At 36.8% G+C, this 22,519-nt stretch overlaps 1 protein-coding gene across 1 annotated transcript in view; it reads left to right on the forward strand.

Annotated features, from left to right (window-relative positions):
- Window positions 1-22,519, forward strand: part of LOC145674907 (uncharacterized) — a 129,940-nt gene that overhangs the window by 97,748 nt on the left and 9,673 nt on the right. The window contains exons 14-15 of the mRNA XM_081745168.1: window positions 7,022-7,143; window positions 18,902-19,034. Of these exons, the coding sequence (XP_081601294.1) occupies window positions 7,022-7,143; window positions 18,902-19,034 (255 nt within the window). The remainder of the gene's footprint in view (window positions 1-7,021; window positions 7,144-18,901; window positions 19,035-22,519) is intronic.

Consider the following 22,519-nt stretch of genomic DNA (forward strand, 5'->3'; position numbering starts at 1 on the left):
TAAAGCACAGTAGACGGTTGGTGGATGCGTAAGTTCTCAAGGTGGGGTTGAGAACCCTTCTCTGTTTATTGTTTCTTCTATCATAATAATCTTTTGGTTTTCTCTCGTAATAGTTAACGTTGTGTGTATGTGTTTGTGTGGTTCATCATGTTCGTCTTGTGTTATGCTGTTTGTATGTTCTTGTGATGAATTTGAGTAGTTGATGAATTTGAATATTTCACGTTTTTGAGAACTCTTAATGCGAAGTTAAATATAATGTCTGGGATGAAGAAATTCTGAAATAGGCCAGAACTGGTTCCACTTACTCAGAAGCTTTTTACATCTGCTAAGTCTGCTTACCGTAACTACAAAACATACTTTGAAAACCTAAGAAAGGAGGAATCTCAAAAAGAAGAAGTAAAGAAAAAACAAAACAACAAACAAAGAGAGCGAGAAATTGACTAAGGAAGAAAGGGGCATGATGAGATTTTGTGTGCTTTTGACCATTTGTTATCACTTTTCAACTATTTACAAGAGACCAGACCACTATGAGCCCTGGGATTATTAAAATTAGGGTATATTAAAGAAGACAAAACAGTAAGATACAAAATATTTTTAAATTGAAAAACTGGATTTGTGGAAAACAACTAAATCAAGAAATAATTTTCTTATGAAAGATATTCAGAGCGAATAACGTAACCAGGAAGGGCAGGAACGGGGATTAAGAGATCAAATAATATTACAACAATTAACGTTAACTACAGGGTTAGAATATTGAAATAATGAAATTGGAACTATGTACAGTATTAATTCCTAAACGAATGTGATTTCAGCATGGAACGAGGGAATTTTTCCCCAATTAATATTTTGGAAAAAATCACCCACTAAAACTTGCTGGGGATGAATAAATTGAAATAATAGCAGAATTTTGCAAAATAATTAAAATAATTCGTATGTAATCAATTCACATGTAGGGGAATTATTGGGTAAAATAGTGGAGGTTAGTTCCCAATACAGTGAAACCTCTCTAACGGACATCTCTCAACAATGGACATCTTCATAAGAGGACAAACTTTGTTATTCTTTCATGCCATAAATATGTGTGGTGTGGTGTTATGAGAGAAAACCCTTCATTTTAGGGACACCTCTCATTTACGGACAAGTAATCGGTTCCACCGATGTCCGTTTTTAGATGTTTCTCTGTATTACTTAGTTTAGTAATAATAATAAATGTTCAAATGTGTGAACTTACTTTATTGAACCTACCAGTGCAAAGATCTGATATTATTATTATTATTATTATTATTATTATTATTATTATTATTATTATTATTATTATTATTATTATTATTATTATTATTAATAGTAGTAGTAGTTGTTGTTGTTGTAGTTGTAGTAGTAGTAGTAATAGTATTGTAATAGTTGCGTAACAAAATATACTGTTTTCTTGTTTGAGTCTGTTTAAAAATTATATCACTATTCTGAGAGCACACACACCCTTTTATTTTGAACACACCCCCAAGTAAAAATTTCTGGCGTACTTACTGTTCCCAGCCAACTTCTGTCTCTTGAACTTCTTGGAGTGAGAGGAATATGAGTGTCGCTACTTTATTGACTGTTGTTTCGTTTCATGACGGTAGTAGTACAACCATGTTTTGTCCATGGTAACTATTCGTAGTAGAATTTGATCAGCATTGCGGTCAAAATGAGAAATGACTTCCCTTGATTTCCTCACTTCTTTATGCTTTTGGTTTGCTGATAAATGTTTCGGAACTCATTTTTCTGAGAGCTTGTGTATGCCCAATTCAATATAAATTATGTTATTGACGCCATCCTGAGAAATACCACATGTTTTCCTGAGATTCTGGAATCTTCAAGAATAATACCATAAATTTCATGTACGATTTGGGTGAAAATCAGTTTTTGGTCTTCCTGCATGTGGAGCATCATTTGTTGAGAAATTGCCACGTTTAAATTGTGGCACCCACTTTTTTACACTGGATATGATGGAGGAGAATAGCACCTTACTCCGTAATTGAATCGCTTTCTGTTAGAAGGGTGTATGATTCATTTTTCACAGTTTTTACGTTTTTAAAGCAATGAATATTTTAGAGGTAAATGTAACAATTTGTGGTAAAAGGACCTGGGTACATTGAAACATGTTAAAAATATGTTTTTTTACATAAAACAAACCGTCTCGTAAGAACACAGTTTTTTGTCATTTACTGAAAAATTTGCTTATTGCACATACGCTCTTTTAACAGAAAGAGAGACAATTATCGATAATTACAAATACGTAAGTGAATTTTTTTTACAGAAATTTAAATGTTCATTCTTTACTGATTTTTGGGCGCTGAACACGAAATTAAAAGTAAAAATGTGCTCCTGGCTAAGATTTACTTGTAATTACACAATTTACATGTTACATATAACGCTATGATAATGAAATTGTAAAGGTAAAAGTAACAAACATTAACATACTTACGGAAATAAAAATAGCTGTCTGTTATAAATGTTTGGACACTGAGTATGAATATCAAAGATTTAACGTCCTCCTGGCATACTATCGGTGTAATAGCACTCTTAACATTTTGCATCTAGCGTTACAGGACAAGAACTGTATTGTACCAAAATCATCTGTTTTAAACACGCCGTCTCTTTGCTTTTTTTCTTGTGAGGAACATTAGGGATATAACATAATATACATAATATAATATAACATCTACATAATATAACATCAAAATAAGGTCAACAGCGTGATTCATTAAGTACATCGGATTCAACACCAATCATTATTTTATTCAGTTCGGCATAACATCCGCTCGAACTTGAATTATTATTTATACCTACGTGGAATCCATCTGTAATATCACTAGTCGACTCTCATATATCTCCTTCAGCCATCCAGTACACGTTAGAACATATATACCTATATCTACACTACTTCAGGATTCTATAAATCAAAAGAACAATAGCTTCAACGTCAAAACTCAATTTCCTTACTTGCATTTTATTACGCCTGTATATAGATATACCAAACTAACGAGTTGATCACATTTGAAGGTGAGGTAAAGAAGAATAAGTTGAGGGGACCCGTAACTAGTTTACTCACACATATTTATTATTATCTCCATGTCACAATAACATTATTTTAACTATATTCAGTCATTAACAAACTAGATCCATTATATTTTTTTACTTCTTCTAATCAACAACAGTATATCTCTTTCCTTTTTTTCTTCGAACAAGTTAAAACATAGTCATAGCCATAACATTCCACATAGGTTTACAATCATTAAAAGAGAACATTAAATTATATCATATGACAATATTTAAATACATTGAAATATTCATAAGTAAAAATGAAAGAGATTTAATAATAAGTATAAAATTTTTAAATGTTAAAAATAATCCGAATTTATATATTTATAGCCTTTCTGCATATAAAACATCTTTGACACAAATAAATAATTCTGCAAATTATTTTTTGTCATAGAACTCTCTATTTTAGGAGATGAAAACTATGTTTTTTGTTAAAGTATTAAAAATGTCTGTAACTAACAAAATCAAAAATTTTGGTCCGTTACAAAAATACCCAAATCACACTTATTTTCTGTAAGTTGGCCAACTGTCTAATTTGGCCACTTTTCGATGGAACCGATGGTGGCCAACATAGACAGGTTTCACTGTAATGGATATAAGTCTTCTAACTGCATGCCAACACGCCCACTTCTAAGAATCATCTCAAAAATGAGGTTAACCGTTAGAGCAAGTAAGTGCTCATTAGTGCCATTAACATTAACGTTAATGCCTCCATCGTACGGCCCTTTGAATAATAATAACACCACGCTCTTTGCTAGTCTCAATGCATCCCTATATTCTCGCGAACACTGACGTGCCCAAGTTAGTTACTTTTTTTTTTTTTGCAACTATTGTTTATCTGTTATTGTTTATTGTTTATTGCTATCTGCAGAGTAGTCCTTACATTAATATGCCATTGTCCTTGATAATCATTGCGTATTTACAAGCAGTTTGTTATTACTGTTAGAAGATATCAAAAAACAACAGATAAAATCTACTACTTAACGGTTCATATTTTTCTTTTACAGTACATAAACGATTATTATTATTATTATTATTATTATTATTATTATTATTATTATTATTATTATTATTATTATTATTATTATTAATAATAATAATAATAATAATATTCCAGCATAAAAGTTATCAATTGCATCACACTGGCAACAAGCGACGCATATTTTAACTTCATAAAAATTCGTTTCTCACGATTTTCTGGAAAACTACGTATGATAACATCTTCATTATGTCAAGTTGTTTATCTCAGTGTGATATGTCTTACTCTGGACAATATCACAGTAAAAGAAAAATTAAATATTAGGAGTACATCGTACTTTTGGACTACATCTCATTAACCATGGGAAGATTGAGTACTGTATACTTTAGGATGTAAGTTTCAGCTTAACTTGCATCATACATTCTTAGGATTACAAAAAGGAAATTTGTTCGTTTGCATTTGAACAAAATTCTGAGGATTACAAAAAGAAAAAATAATTTTTCCAAATTCCGGAATTTTTCTGAATTCCGGATTTTTTCCGAATTCCGGAATTTTTCCAAAATCCGGATTTTTTCTGAATTCCGAATTTTTTCCGAAATCCGAATTTTTTCCGAAATCCGGATTTTTTCGAATTCCGGAATTTTCCTATTTTACTTTCCGGATTCCGGAAAGTAAAATTCCGGAATTGGCCATCCCTAAGGAACATCTGGAGCATCTCTTGGAATCATCTAGCAGAAACCTGCTAACATTAAAACTGATCAATTTCCTTTCTGATGTTGTTCCATCGCAGAAATGACCTGGTGAAGTCGCTCTCCTTGCTCGTCACTGAAAGATTCACAATTCACTGGAAAGACATCAAGCTGGGAATGTAGGCAGTGCATTTTGAGTGGCATATTGCACCCAAGTTTCTCGTAGGCAAATAACAATTCTTCTACTAATTCTTTGTAATTTTTGGCTCGGTGGTTGCTCAAGAATCTGGCACAAACATTGCGGAAAGAATGCCACGTATGGAGCTCATCAGCACTGAAAATAGGTTCAAACACCTCGTCTTGCAATAGCTTGCGTATTTGCTGACCAATAAAGACTCCCTGTTTAATTTATTCTGTACTTAGAGACGGAAACTTTTGGCACAAGTATGCCAATGCACGTTCATTCCTGTTCATGGCCTTCACAAATGCCTACATGAGTCCAAGTCTGATGTGCAATGGTGGTAATACAATGCTTTGTGGGTTCACTAGAGGTACATTTGAAATGTTTTTTTTTCCTGATAACCAAGCTTTTCGTCACGGCCATTCGTTTTGAGTGCAATGGACATTTTTAGCACGACTACCCTACTCACATATGTAACAACTGTACTTTGTATAGCCATCCTGTAGACCAAGCAAAATTGCGATCACCTCAAAATCACCACAAACTAACTCTTGTGTTCACGATATTTTATCAGATCCAGAACGTGTTCCAATATGGAATAACTTTCTTTACCTAGGAGTGCATAAGCAACAGGGATTGTTGCTGATATCTTCTTACTGTTGTACAGGAGCATAACCTTAAGACTTGTTTTTGAGGCGTCGTACGGAATCTTTAGTTTCTGCATCAAACCTGGAAAATCATTGCAAAATACTAACTCATCGGTGCAGCAGAAATATTTATTTTGTAAGATCTTTTTCATGATTGCATAGAGTTGATACTTTAACTGTACCCTCGAGAAAGTTCCACTGCTGTAGTCTAGATGCTAAAAACGCAGCTTTATTCTTTGACAGTTCCAAATCTCTAATCAGGTCATGAAGCTCCGCTTGTGTGAGTCAGTGTGGTTAAGGATAGTTGGTTTTCAGGTCAAATGAAGGATCAGTGTCACTGGTATGTTGAGCAGGTTCACCTTCACTTTCATTCTCTGTATCACTTCCCGTCGGAATGGTAGCCGGGAGATCGGGAACAGACAATCCTTCTCCATGGACCACTGGACGAATGACAGATAGTATCACTGGGTATTCGATCTTCCTCTTCTTCTTCGTATTTATACCTTTCTTCAAGCTGGGTAGCATGCAAAAGTAGCAGTATGTACTATGGTTTGTTGATTCACGCCAAATGGCGGGCACAGCAAAGCGCATGGAAACGTTCTTCCCATGCATCCAGGTATTGAGAGTAGATGAACAACCCGTACAACAAACGTGGGGAGCCCATAATCTAACCTGGTATCAAACACGATACCCAAAGTACATTAAAATGCTCTTCGCACTGCAGCAGTCAATGGCCAGTTCCTGGAACCACAAATCACGTCCGCACATATGTAGCACATACTGTCCACCGAATTTTTACAAACGCGGGGCATTGCTGCATTTTCCTTGAATCACTGACACTTCGCGATGAAAATAATATGTACAACAGCGATAATAGCCTCACTCACTACTTTCAAACTGCTGGTTCACCAGTAACACAAACAGTCTGCCAAACTACTGCTTGAAGCACGCCACGAATACGATTCAAGATGTTAACTGGAGCTAGTTGCAACTTGCAATCATTGTCTGACGTGACTCATGAGACGCTCGCACTAGTTATTGATAATGTACAACCTTGCCAAGTCGAATATGCAGCAAATATTTGTCTAAAACGACACTTTGTACCGTGTAAAACAATAATTTCAAATCATGTACTTATAATGAATGTCCTATAGCGTTATATGCAAAATATAAAACGCTAAACTACTCAGAAAATTTTAAGAGAGAATTTTAAGTGCGACTTTCGCGTTCTGTGGCCAAAAATTAATAAAAAACGGCTACTTACCTGAAAAAAAATAAAAAGTGAAAAATGTTGAACAGTGTTATCCATTGTTACAAATATTTAGATTCGTTGGAAATAATTGCAACAAGTTAAAGTTGGGTATGCAATTTTCATATGCATAAATTAAAATAATAGCATTTTTATACTTGTTAGCGTACTAAAAGTTTGTTCTTTTCCTCTTAGATCGCCTCAGTATTTGACCTAAATGGAATTTGGTTTCCAAACCAGAGTTCAAATAAGGACGTTTCTAATGACTACGATTCTGTTACTGCTGAACAGTCAATTCATCTTCTGTATCAAAAAGGGTTTGTGTTACAGTTGTTGCTATAATATTAATTCTAGAAAAGTGCTATGTTGTTGCTGACCATTTGGTATATTAATAGACTTAATAAAATGACTAGTGCAACCTAATGAAAAATTACAAATATAATTCCATATTATATCGCATAATGTTCTAGTAGCAATTGTGTATATTCTCTACTAGTGTTTCTTAAACTGTGCTCCACAGATCTTTTGTTGTCCTTGAGATCTTCCTTGCTCTCTTATACGGAATATTAGTTGAAAAAATTAAGTGAATGAGTTTTTTGAGAACGTCAAACAAAGTTTGGTAATTATACATACAAACATATTTCATTTTCACAATTGTTTAAATACCAGGTGTGATAAAAAATACGGTGGATAACTTTATTAGAAACAAATGAATAAGCTTACATGAAAATTGATTTATTCTCCTTCAAAGTACAGACCTTGGCTAGCAATGCACTTATCCAAACGTTGAATCTATGATTGGAAGCATTTCTGTCACCTGCTCTGTCAATGTCAGGAATGGTGTCGAAACGTTTTCCCTTAAGCGCGGTTTTTAACATTTGGCAAGAGCCAGAAGTCGTATGCTGCTATATCTGGAGAGCACAGCGAATGTGGACAGACAGGAATTTTTTTCGAGGATCAAAAGCAAGGTGTGGCACGGTGCGTTTCCGTGGTGAAAGAGAAAGCCATTTTGTACATTTAATCGGTGGTTAAAATGCTTTTCAGGGACTCGTACAAGATGTTTAGTTATTCGGAAAACTCTCGAATAGTCATTACGGTGGAGCGTTTTGCACTTTTGTTGGAAATTTGATGACGGCTAGAGCGGAAAAGGTGCCATTAGTGGCACCGGCCTTACTGATTTTTTTTTGAAACAATCTCTTACTGTGCCTCAACGGACTTAAAGTTTTTAAGTGTTAGGTTAGGCAACACGCTCAACACCAATGAGAGAAAAGCTACTTGTGGTCGTTTCTAGAGTTACCTTATGTCTAAAATACAATTATTTTATTAAAAGAAACTTGTAGCAATGCCAGTAAATAATTTTAAAATGTTTGAGTCAAAGTACAGCCATATTAGCTCAATTGTTGTAATTAATGTCCAGATTTTGTTTGGAATGCCACGTTAACGATGATTATAGTCATATCCCTTGATATAACACGATTTGTTTTTGGCAACTCTTACCTTGTTATGTACACCGACAGCAAATGCCATATAGCGACAGGCTGCACAACTTCGTGGTTGCTTACTTTGGCTACGCTCTTCGAGAGTCGTCACAACGTCCGGCTCCGTCCAGAAGATTTGCGCACCTCCCGCTCGCCTCGTTGGCTCCAGAACCTACGCCAACGTTTCTAGAAGATTTTCGCTCGAAGTTCGGCGGTGGTATAAATATTGTGTACTTGGCCAACTAATCCAACAGGCCAGTTTATTGCAGCTTAAGCGTTAACGGTTTTAGTTCGCTACTGTTTTTGTTAAGACAGAGAATTTCCGCATTGTACCTATAGTTGGGTTCCAAGATCTGTAGCAATGAAAGCAAGATGAAGAAAAAGACTCATAGCAGACCAACGCGGGAAAGTGTGAAACGAGGCTTATTTGGCACTCCAAGTGAAATGGAGTTACCCACGTACGCTGACGTTATGCGACATTATCATTGGTTTCGAATTGGTTTAAGTGTAACTAAATTACCAGTGACTGACATTTGTAAACTAGTTGGACAAAGAGTTGTACATATTTGGCGTAAAGCAAGCATTCATGTGGTTTCAGAAAAGAGTTTTTGACATGCTGAAAACATTTTATAATAAGTGTCGCACCAAGAAAAAACATTTCAGTCGACAAGGACAAGAAGCAACACTTCATGCAGGTTTGGTTGCACACGAGGAAAAGTCTCTTTTTGATACTGCGTCTTGCAAATGTAAAACCGCCGAAAATTGTAACTATGAGAGTACACGCAAGATTCCAAAACGAGAATTCAAGTTTCTTTTGGACCAGAGAACATCACGAAAAATAAGCATTGGTAACATTGGCGTCTGAACAAGCAAATCTCTGTCAAAGATGTTTTCCCGTAAAGTGAGCAGATTTAAGGGGCGGGCAACCAAGAAAGACGCTGGAAGTGTTGAAGCAAGTCCATCAACTAGTGGTATTAGACATAGGCACAGGTCAAAGATACTGGCGTCGTCAGGGGAATCCAGTGAAGCTGTTGAATCGGGAAGCACGTCGGGATCTGACTTCGAGGCGCGACCAAGAAGGAAACATAGCCTAAAGCGCATCTGTCTTCAAAATACAGCGGAGGCAGCGTTCAGAACTAGAGCTTTAGACAGACAGGTTGCTTTGATCGCTTCTGCCGTACTTCAGGAAGAGAGACTCATAACGCTAGAGGACAAAAATCTTGTTGTTGTCAGATCTAAGGTACGAAGAGGAAAAGATAAATTGAGTGAGAAGATCCAGAAAGAAAAGGCTCACCTAGGCCGGGCGATTACAAGTTTCTACTTCGACGGAATAAAGATGCAACTCTTGTGCAAGAAAAAAATAACGACAAACTACGAAGACGAGAAGTTACAGAAAAGCATATCACAGTTCTATCGGAGCCCGGTTCAGAATGCTTGGGTCATGCCACACCTAAGTCAGGCACTGGCAACGATATTGCCGACTCTATATTGGAGCTTTTAGAGAAGAACCAGTACAAGTCTTGAAGCAGTCCGCAGCGATGGTGAAGCCACGAACACAGGATGGGACAACAGCGTGATAAGTCCTGATACAAAGATCCCTAGGAAAGGAACTGCAGCATCTCATTTGTCTTCTTCATACCAACGAGTTGCCATTTCAACACCTGGTTACCGAATTGGATGGTGGGACGACCGTACCCAACGCTTTTTCCGGCCCCATCGGAAAGAAATTAAAGGATTGTGAACGTTCACCGATCGTCTCCTTTACACCCATTTCCGTTGAATGGATGTCTGAAATGAAAACAAAAAAAAAAAAAAAAACAGATGGTTTAAGCAGCGACCAGAATTATCTGTTTGAAACTTGTAAGGCTGTTGCTACAGGAATGTGTACTACTGATCTAGCAAACAGAAAACGAGGACCATTATCACATTCACGATGGCTTACATTGGCCTGTAGGATGCTTCGCCACTACATCAGTACTGATAAACCTAGTTCAAGTTTGTGTCTACTTTCCCAGTACATTGTTAAAGTATACGCTCCCGTCTGGTTTTCAATACGGCGAAATCCTTCGTGCGAAATGGGCGCCATGTATCTGTTTAGCACAGTTGAGCTATCACGTTTTCTGCCACAAAATCTACAACACATAGTTCATTCTGTTGTACAAACAAACGAATACTACGCTCATCATGAAAACTGCTGATAGCGATGACAGCAAATGAAAATCCGCATATTCGAACGATAGGCTGGAGAAGGATAAAAAAAGTGCCGCAGCCAGAAGACTCCGAGATCAAGCCGCCCACGTGACTTCATTGTTCCGAAATTAAACTTTACACCTGAAAATTAATACGACATGATTAATTGGCCTAAATGTCTAACAGAGCCGCCAATCACACGAAACATAACGGATCAGCAGCTTTAAGAAAACATCCGAACCTCAGCTACTCTAACAACAACATTCCCTTGCCATAGTCAAGCTGTGGAACGCACAGTGAAGCTGGTGTCCGAGGCAGCGTCGATAAAGTGCGGCCAGAAATCAAGAGATATCTACGTTAGAGCCAAACTGAAGTCTAGAACAAGAATGCCCCGCTTCGAGACCAAGAAGAACTATGTGACCTAAGGTCAAATGTCAACGTATGCCTACTAGGTGGGTGGGTGGGCGGAATCCGATGTGCAACCACCTCCCCGTGGTGAGTTCTGGGTTATTTTGCGTACAGAGCAAAATAAGCGAAGAGTTGCACAAAGAAAATAGTATTATAAAGGGCTATGCCTATAAACATCGTTAACGTGGCACTCCAAAAAAATCTGGACTTTAATTCCAACAACTGATCTAATATGTCTGTAATTTGACTCATAAACATTTACTGGTGTTTGGCATTATTTGTGTGTTTAACAGTGTGTGTGTCTTTAGCTGGCAACAGTGTTCAAGTTGCTTAACGCTTTTCTATTGTTTGGTGAATAGTGTGTGAGTGTGGAGGCAGCAAGAACGTGCAGTTCTGGTGGACCATATATCATGGTCGAACATCATACAATATAGCACAAACAGTAAGCCATCGAATTACAATCATTTACAACTAAAGACCTTGTGAACATGTTTATTCTCGTGTATTATTTTTGTGTGCAAACTGAAGTTGTAATCATTAAATATAGTGAATTTATATTGGGTTGCATTCATGTGGTGTACGAATCAAGCCTTACAGTCCACTAGTATGAACATCGTTTTTAGCATTGTTATTGTACTTTAGTGAAAAAACAAATATATACATTCATATTGTACAACTGGTATTGCTACAAGTTTCTTTTAATAAAATAATTGTATTATAGCCATCAGGTAACTCTAAAAACGAACACAAGTAGCTTTTCTGTCATTGGTGTTTTGCGTGTTGCCTAACCAAACACTTACAAAACTTTAAGTCCTTTGGGGCAGAGTAAGGGGTTGTCCAAAAAAAAAATAATAATAATAAAAATCAGTAAGGTCGGTGCCAATAATGGCACCTTTTCCGCACTAGCCGTCATCGAATTTCCTACAAAAGTGCAAAACGCTCCACCCTAAAAGTTATTATCGTGTTTGAACAAATTATATGTGGTAATGTTTGCACGTTTTCATCTGTTTTGACGTCGAAGGACGACTCGATCGTTGCTCGTTTTCTACCGACTCCTTGCAGCTTTTGAATCGCTCAACATTTGTAAACAGTCTTTAATGTCACCAGTTAATCGCCATACACTCATTTTCACATTTCATGAGCTTTGGCATTTTTTTGTAGCTTAGAACAAAATTTAATGTTGGCGTGCGACATTCTTAAGATGTTCTCAGTCTTTTGCCCTGGAAGCCAACTAAAATGTCACAACTTGTTCAAACTCAACATTGACTGTACCAAATGTTTAGGTTAGCGGGCTTACTAGCGGAAATGGGTACAACATCGATAGATAACACTATACAACAATATTTAACATACTTTTTTTTATAACACTTTGTATAAGTAGTATTATTTTGTTCTGCTAACAGAAGTATAATATTAAGGTTTTTTCAGTTAATAATATTATAAAATACCCAAAATTAATTAATAATTTTCATAAATTTATTTTAGGAATTTTATGAGACATCTTCTTCTTTCTCATCTCAACCATGAGTTGATGGCCAACATAGAAATTTTAAAAAAATTCTCTCCCTTGAGAGAGCTGTTTTATACTTTGATAAGGTCTCTTCTTCGTAACTCCATCTAGATATTCTATCCTTGGTCTTCCTCTTCCTGGTTTTCCTTCTACCTTTCCTCTTATCAAGACAGTGATCCAATCGGAGTGCCGAATAAGATGGCCAAGCATGCTGTTTTTTCTTTCCCCTATTATCTCACATTACAAATGCTTCCAATGTGGATATTTCAGCTTTTCTCAATGTCCACGTGTCTGATCTGTTAAGTGCTACGCTTCATACCAGGGTCTTAATAAATCGTTCATGAACGTCCAACGATACATTTTTTGATGTTAGGAGTCCTCTTTTTCTATTGAATGCTTGATTAGCTTGTGCTGTTCTAGAACGTGAATCTTTTTCACCTCTTCCGTCCGAAAATGTTAGACTTCCTAAAGAAGGGAAGTCTTAATGTCTTCGATTTTCTCTCCATCTAGCCATATGTTTGCCTCTTCCTGTCCTGCTCTTATACACTTATCACTTTGGTTTTCTTCTTATTTATCTCCATTTTACATGTTTTCACAGTTGGTCGTTCAAGTTTGAAAGTGATTCCTGCAAGTCCTTTTCATTCTCCGCTATCAGTGCTATGCCATCAGCGAACCTTATTGTGCTGAAAACCTGGCCATTTACTTTTATGCCTTTCTCGTTTTTATCAAAGAATTCTTTCATAGCCTCTTCTATACAGATGTTGAACAAGAGAGGTGAAAGTCCACATCCTTGTCTTACTCCTTTACTCATTCTTGCTTCTTTCTGATCTCTTCCTATAAGCTTAACAAGTAAGAAGTAAGGTGTAAAAAAATCCATGATGCCACAATACGATACAATCCTGGTGTTCTAATTCCATATTCCGTATTTCATGTGAATGTGGGAAAGCTTATACTGGACAGACTGGGCATACAATTGAAATTCAACAAAAAGAACATTCCGATTACATCAAACAACAGCAAGCAGAAAACTCAGGCCTGCCAGAGTACAACATAACTGAGGGACACCACGTCTCTTTCTTTGAAACAACTTTGATAGCAAAGTGTTCAGGCTACTAGGAAAAAAGTGAAGGACGCAATAGCAATAATAGAAGAAGGCAGCAACCTCAATAGGGATACCGATCTTCAGCTCAGTCAAACATAGCTTCTCCTCATTGGACGAAAACTATTCAAAACAAACTATCAGGGCTTGTCAACCAATCAAATAAACAGCCAATCTTAATAGACTGACGCTGACTGGACGTCGCCATTGACCAATCAAATTTCGCTCGTATCCTACCAACATCTATATAATGAAGGCTTACGTTTATGGTCTCTCATACTTTACCATGGAAACGAGAACAATCAGAACAATCACAAAACGACGTGGAACTCACTTGGCTGATTGCACGAGAACAGCTATATTCATTATGTCATCACGACTACTTCAATTCTTATATGTATATTAGTATTGATATATGCTGAAAACACTATGTAAACGGTTCATCTTAAGTGGTATCGCGTGGCAGTTTACTAATCAAAATCAGAGAGTTACGATGCAAACGGAAAATTGCATAGGAAAAATGTGATAGAAAAACGATCTTAAATTTTTACCGAAGTGAACTGTCAACTTTCTCGTAGCTATATGGTTAGCCACGGATGTAGTGAACTAGTCAAGTACGGAATTAATTAAGCTCACATACATAGTTAGCTAATCATGGACGGTGTGGTCCTACTTGTGGTGTGTCGACAGTCTTATATGTGAAAGGAACTGTCCTATGAGCGACTGATTCGTAAAGAAATCTAAAAACCCGATGTATCCGAAGAAATTATTACACAAGTTACAAATCTTTCGCAGGACTTAACACTTCATCTAGCTATAAGGTATATATCAGATTGCTATATGACAAGCTCTTATGTAAAAGTCAAAAGAAGGGGAAGGGAAATTAAACAATTAGTTTACGTTTTGCTAGCTTACAACAGGGAAGGATGGTAATTTAAAGAGTTGGTGTACCTTTTGGATTGTTTAGAGTGCACTGCATTGTAATTAGTGAGATTGGTTGGGAATAGCCAATCACGTACACAGGATCTCAGAAACTGTCTTTTATTGTTGAAATGTTTTTCTAATTTTATTCATCGAGTATTAGGAAGTCTAAATATAGATAGCTGGCGAAACCGTGACACGTTTAAGTTTTCCGAAATAAAATGTATTGCTTTGCTTAGTGGGTAACAAGATTTGAATTAAATTAAGTAGAGAAAAGAAAAACCTTTGAAGAAAGGAGACATTACAATTGGATTTTTAATAATTAATTACATAGGAATATACTTTTCATGCAAATATCCCTGTTGTGTCATTAAGTTATTTGATAGGTTTTATGTAAAATGTAATTCAAAATTAAGATAAGTTTTATTTGCGATCAAAGTAGAGGGAAAAACATATTTGACGAACAGGATCACTGGTATGTACATTTTTAATAGCAGGGTTGTTCGAACTAATAACGCCGAATTTGCGTTACTAGCAGGGTTAATAACGCCAGAGGCAAAAATGTTTTACGAGAGGAAAGCATATAATCTTCCATCATCTCAATGTAAATGAATTAGTCGCTCATAGGATACATAATACTTACTATCGCTAATAGGACTGTCGCTTCTAGGACTAATTCATCACGCACGTAACCAAGAAGAGGGACGGGTATTACAAGCTCCGGCAGAAATCTCAGTCAACGATAATAATGTGAAATGGGGTTAAAAACTGTGGGAAGAGAAAAGAAGGGAAATAGAACACAAAATAACAATCCTAATCAAATCTACTTTCAGACTCTCAAGTAACATTACAAGTGTAACACTCCGATTTTGATAAAATTTGGCAGATAGATACTACACTTGAAATAAGTGAACACGTGTTTTTCATTTTCTGCGGAGAAACGGTTTTAGGGGGCAAACGCCCCCACCCAAAATTTTGAAAGTTGAAGTCCGAAAGGCAAAAACAAGTGAACCTAAGTCAACAGAATTGTACACACATATTATAGACGTAAAATAAGAGAATACGGGTTTCGTATTTTACTGGAAAAAACAGTTAGGTGATGCACGGACCCCTTCAAAACTTAGATCACGAAATATCAAAAGTGCTAATAACCGTATGTCGGATGTGTAAAGGACATGAAGAATTGCAACGAAACTTTGTTTAGGGACAATAAGCAAAAAATAAACGAATACAGTTTTTTATTTTCTGCAGAAAAACGGTTTTAGGGGGAAAAGGCCCCCACCCAAAATTTTGAAATCTGAGGCCTGAAAGGCAAGAAGAAGTGCGCCGAATTGAATGAAATTGTGCGCAGATATTGTAGACTTAAAATGAGCTAATTGGGTTTGGTATTTTCCTTGGAAAAAATCGGTAGAGTGGGGCACGAACCTTTCAAACTGTTCATTACGAAATATCAAAAGTGCAAATAAGTATTCGTCAGAAGTTCCTAAAGAATATGGAGAACTTCGGATAGGAACATTTAGCAAAACAATAAATGAAACGTGTTTAAATTTGTGCGGAAAACAGTGTTGGGGCCTAGGCACCTCTGGAAAAATAAATATTACGGTAATAGCGCAGGAAAGAGTGGACCGAAGAAACTGAAATTGTGTGTACATATTGTACAGACCCTATGTAAAATAAGGCCTTTCGTGTTTCTCAAGTGTCCCTATCCGTTTTGCTTCAAATTTGGCACATCAACAGCAAATAGGAAATTAAACGACACGTGTTTTTGTTTATGTGGGAAAATATTGTATGGGTTAAAGGTGCCTCCTGAAATACTATAAATTACGATATACTTTTTGTGCTTGTTTATCTGCCAAATTTGAAGAAATCGGATGGAGACATTTGTGAAACACTAAAGGCCTTATTTTACATATCCAATATCTACATACAATTTCATTCGCTTCGGTCCACTCCTTTCGCCGCTCAACGCCTCTGTCAACAGTTTTTTTCTTTTCAGGAAACACGAAACACGTATTCCCTCATCTTACATCTACAATATTTGTGCACAATTTCATTTACTTCGGTCCACTTCTTCTTGCCTTTTGGTCATCAAATTCCAAAATACTGAGTAAGGGCTTTTGCCCCCTAAAACCGTTCTTCCGCAGAAAATTAAAAAACAAAAAAACAAAAAAACAACGTATTCGTTAACTTTTTGCTTATTATCCCTACACAAAGTTTTGTTCCAATTCCTCATGTCCTTTAGGCACTTCTGACATACTATTACTAACACTTTTGATATTTCATGATCAAAGATTTGGAGGAGTCCGTGTTCCATCCAACCGTTTTTTCAAGGAAAGTACGAAATCCGTATTCCTTCATTTTTCGTCTACTATATCTGTGCACAATTTCATTCACTTCGGTCCACTTCTTCTTCCCTTTCGGGCGTTAACTTTCAAATTTTTGGGTGGGGGCTTTTACCCCCTAAAACCGTTTTTCCGCGGAAAATGAAGAGTCCGCACTCGTTTATTTATTGCGTATTGTCCATACATATAGTTTCGTTGCAATTTTTCGTCCTTTACACACATGTGACATATTGTTACTTGCACTTTCGATATTTTGTGATGAAAGGTTTGGAGGGATCCATGCGCCACCTAACTGATTTTTTTTTTTTTTCAGGAAAATACGAGACCCGTATTCCCTCATTTTACGTCTGCAATATCTGTGCACAATTTCGTTCACTTCGGTCCACTCGTTTTTGCCTTATGGGCGTAAACTTTCAAAATTTTGGGTGGGGTCTTTTGCTCCCTAAATCCGTTTATCCGCAGAAAATTAAAAAAAGCATGGATTTCTTTATTTTATGTATAGTATCTACCTGCAAAATTTTATCAAAATCGAAGTGTTACACTTAGGAAGTGTTACTTGTTATTATTGAAATAGTAGAGTAAAGTTTATACTTATAGGACGAGTTTTTCCAAACTAGATTAAGCTGTTACTGTCGATTAAATAGGTACTTAATCCGAAGTAGAATACAGTTGTGGTTTTTAGCGCGATTACTCCGAGTAAAGCGACTGCTCAAGGGATAGCATTTACTCCGCCAAATTTGAGCGAGTGAATTCAAAACCACTACTTAGCCAGTAAAATTTTTTTTATTGTTTCGAGCTCACCGTCCTGCCAGGTTACAGACTTGTAGTTAACATAGTCATTGGGACCAAAGAAGAGAGTTCATTTCATTAATTATGGTTCTGTTTGTCAAAAGATTCTGAACATCGCCTAACATGGTCCAGAGAGAATGACAAGCATGATATCCACAGTATGTAACGTGTGAGGTATGAGTGTCACGAAGGTATGGTATGAATATGTATAATGAAAAATGCGAAAGCAATACAGTATAACTATCGACCAGAACCCGTTAGTGGAAAACGATATCCTATCAATATCTTGAGAGGACATGTTCGTTTCAACCGTGGTGTAGTGGATCCTGCCTTTGTTTACGAGGATGACAACACGCACCGACACAGATAAATGTCCAAGTTATAGATAGGCTGCAGAATCAGGCATCCATCCTATACATCACCAGTGTATTCCCCAGAACTTAATCATCAAATTTACCTTGAAGAGTTGCACAGAGGAATATACCACCGTTAATTCTCCAGGTTCTCTAAACTGCCCTTAAGTAACTATGGGATAACATACCCCAGACTCTCTTGAACAATCTTTTCAGCAGCGTGACAAACAGATATTACAGAGTAAAGTGCTGTCTGACGTAGTCATAAACCATATTAATGTGAACAAAACTCTTTGTACTCTGGAACTTGAAATTCGTGTCCTCTGTCTATATTTCATTGGACTTTCATTTAGACTTATTACTTGCATTTCTTGGATTGGTACTTCTAACATTAGCAGGCTTCTTTTACAAATAAAGCTGGACTAATGCTTGTTTATGTTCAAATATTAGTTGAGCATTTCTATTTCAAGTATGCCCTAGGAAAATATGTGAAACATACTTCGGACCACGCTCGCCCCGATCTTACAGAGGAAACTTTCCCTTTGCTTTGAGGAAAGAAACAAATGACCTTGGTTTTGTTGCCAATTTATCATTCAGTTTTTTGGTCTTGACGAGTGAAAATCGTAGGCTACTTCGTTACAATGGTTAGCAAGACAATGTACAGGGAAGTCCGTGAAATGATTCATTGTGGCAACATTGTCCGTATCCAACAATTGAAAGATCTCGGCCACAGGAACTTGTCCCTCCTCTTTCGACAGCAGCGCCAGCAGGGCCATACTTGAAATACAAAGGCTTTATTGAAGAACCCAGTGTTTCCAAACTTTATCGTCAGTATCTCTGAGTTCTCTAACAATTCGCAAGCTGTTTATATATGAGCTGAACACTATTGTCTTATACAGAATAAATAAGTTAGTCAATAATCAATAATGAATCTTTATATTCTATATTATTATAATTATTTTCTTTCGTTTTTCCCGCTCTATAGTCCGACAGTGTTAGCTCTTCAGAAGCAGGCTTATGAATTAGCTTCACTAACGGATAAATATCTTGGGCCTGAAATTTTGGCAGATAGTAATGAAAAAGACCTTTCAACTGTGGATTTACAATGGGATGAAAAGGTAAAAAACATCTGAATATTTCATTCTTAATGTTTAAAGTAGCTTTAAGGAACATTTCAGAGAAAAACCCTTCAAAAGGCATAATATATGTTTCCAGAATTACTAATTTCGTGCATCACGATGCATTAATATGAAATAATTATTATTTTGTTGTTCTAGCTTGTAGTGAAACTGGCTTAAACATAATTTCTTATTTATTTTTCCTGTTGCAGAATGAAATTTTCTATTTTCCTTGAAGGTATATGCAGGCCCCTATCCACGGGGCGCCGGGCCTCCCCTAAATTTTTACTGTTTCCTAAAATTTTAACGGCAAATGAACTATAATATCGTTGGATCAGATCCCCCTAACTTCTACGGGTCCCCCTACATTTTAGGGCTGGCTACGGGCGTGGATATATATTTTCTCCAGTAGTTCATTTGATCTACGAAAATTTACAGACTTGTTGATGATAGAACAGAGTATTTCTAGATAGCAATCTTACATACTTGGGCATTTCGCTTTTGTAGTGACTGTGGCCAAAATAAATAAAAAAAAAAGGATTTCTGTCGCAGGTTCATAAATTTCCCTCAATTTATGTTAGACCAGCTGATTTACTTAGAATTTAGTTAACAACAATTCTGATTCAATTCAAGCCAATATAAATAAGAAACTAACTAACTGTATGGCCTATGGAATCTGGAGGTTCAATGTCGTGTTCACAAAAGCTCTTCACTGACTTCTATCCTTAGCCAACTGAACCCAGTTTCTACTTTATATTCCTATTTCTGCAAGATCCATCTTAATATTGTCCTACCATCTGCGCTTAAGTCTCTCTTATGACCGTTTTCCGACTGGATTTTTCAGTTAAGACCTTGAAAGCGTTCCTACTTTCTTCCATCCTGGCTACATGACCTGCCCATTTGAGCATCCTAGATTTGATGACCCTAAGAATGTAGTTCGTCGTATAAATTATGTTGTTCCTTGTTATGAAGTTTCCAGCATTCTCCATTCCCATTCCCCTTTGGCCCGAATATTCGTCTGACGATCTTGTTTTCAAATAGTTTCGGTCTACTTGTTCCCTCAGAGTAAACGACCATGTTTCGCAACCATACAGCACAACAGACATGATTATCATTTTATATACCAGTATTTTAAGCTTCAAATTTCTCGACAGAATTCACAACAACAAGAGATTTTGAATTGAATAATAACACGAATTCCTTGGCGTTAGTCGACATTTAATTTCTTTGTGAATATAGTTTTCATCTGTTAATATTGATCCTAGATATTTGAAAGTATCTCCTTTATCAAAAGTTTTATTTGATATTTTAAAGGTCTTCACTACAGTTTTTCTGTAATATCTTCGAAACAAATAAAAACATTGGAAAAGCAGAAACGTACTGAACTAGACAATACGATTTTGCATGTGATACCTTTACCACAATTCACCTATCTACTTTTGCTATGCCGCTATTTACAGAACCCGCAAAAAGTGCTAAATTATCTACAGGTGCAAACTGAAAACAGATAGATGACTTATGACAACGATATTACATGCAAAATCGTATTGTGTAGTTCACTACGTTTCTGGTTTTCGAATATTTTTATTTATTTTGAAGATATTACAGAAAAGCACTAAAATTAGCGGTAGTTTAATTTCGCCGTAGTGAAGACCCTTAATGCTTCCATAATTTGTCGTATAAATAAGACACGATTCATTTCAATGGATAATTTTGATAACAGACAGAAAATTATGAGAAAACAAAAATATAATAATAAAACACATTCCAGTATGAAACAGGGTTAATAATTTATTATAAAATTAAGGGAAACGAAAAGTTTTGTCCATATTCATCAACAGCATGTAAAGGTTACATTCTTCTACTTATTTTCAGTCATGTGGCAATACCGTTTTTAAATAGCGTAATGAAATGACAAAGAACACATTCCCAACCCAGCCCCCAACTTTCCGATATTGGGAGGGAAAAACATATTCCGGGAAAATGTTCTGTTTTTCGCTCATACCTTTCCACAGACTTCAGTATGTAATACCTAAAACAGTTTTATATTTCAAATTATATAAATTTAATTAGTGTTATTTCTAAATGTAATTACAAAAAGGTTATTGCGATTTTTAAATAATATATATCGGGTGTTCTAAAAATGGCGCCCACGGACCACAGAGCACTATTCAAAATAAAGCGAAAATGTTATATGATGCAATGCCCTCCGGGTCCTTCTTCAGCCGCTATTGGGAATCAAAATTTCATTATGTGGCAACATCGCATAATAACTTGGAGCCATTAGCATTGCTTTACAAATCCATCAGTCACATCGATTGTGAACGTAATATGCGGTACTAGTGTCAACGTCAATTGACTTTAACTGTCATCTGGAAAGAATCGATGTAATTATTTCATGGATTGGTATCTAATCTATGGTTCTTGATCTTGCCACATAGTGCAATTTGCGTCTCCAGACGAGGACCCGAAAGATACACACACACACACACACACACACATATATATATATATATATATATATATATATATATATATATATATATATATATATATACTATGCGATCAAAAATATCCGGACACCTGGCTAAAATGACTTACAAGTTCGTGGCCCCATCCATCGGTACTGCTGGAATTCAATATGTGTTCGCCCACCCTTAGCCTTGATGACAGCTTCCACTCTCGCAGGCATATCTTCAATCAGGTGCTGGAAGGTTTCTTGGGGAATGGCAGCCCATTCTTCACGGAGTGCTGAACTGAGGAGAGGTATCGATGTAGGTCGGTGAGGCCTGGCACGAAGTCGGCATTCCAAAACATCCCAAAGGTGTTCTATAGGATTCAATTTAGGATTCTGTGCAGGCCAGTCCATTACAGGGATGTTATTGTCGTGTAACTACTCCGACAGGTCATCGATCGTGTTGAAAGATGCAATCGCCGTCCCCGAATTGCTCTTCAACGGTGGGAAGCAAGAAGTTGGTTAAAACATCAATGTACGCCTGCGCTGTGAGAGTGCCACGCAAAACAACAAGGGGTGCTATCCCCCTCCAAGAAAAACACGACCTCACCATAACACCACCACCTACGAATTTTACTGTTGGCACTACACACGCTGACAGATGACGTTCACTGGGCATTCGCCATACGCACACCCTGCCATCGGATCGACACATTGTGTACCGTGATTCGTTACTCCACACAATGTTTTTCCACTGTTCAATCGTCCAATGTTTACGCTCCTTACACCAAGCGAGGCGCCGTTTGGCATTTACCTGCGTGATGTGTGGCTTATGAGCAGCCGCTCGACCATGAAATCCAAGTTTTCTCACCTGACGCTTAACTGTCATAGTACTTGGAGTGGATCCTGAAGCAGTCTGGAATTCCTGTGTGATAGTCTGGATAGATGTCTGCCTATGACATTTTACGACCCTCTTCAACTGTCGGCGGTCTGTCAGTCAACAGACGAGGTCAGCCTGTACGCTTTTGTG

Source organism: Thermobia domestica, chromosome 18, assembly GCF_964235325.1.
Source record: "Thermobia domestica chromosome 18, izTheDome1.hap1.1, whole genome shotgun sequence".
NCBI classification, from domain to species: Eukaryota; Metazoa; Arthropoda; class Insecta; order Zygentoma; family Lepismatidae; genus Thermobia; species Thermobia domestica.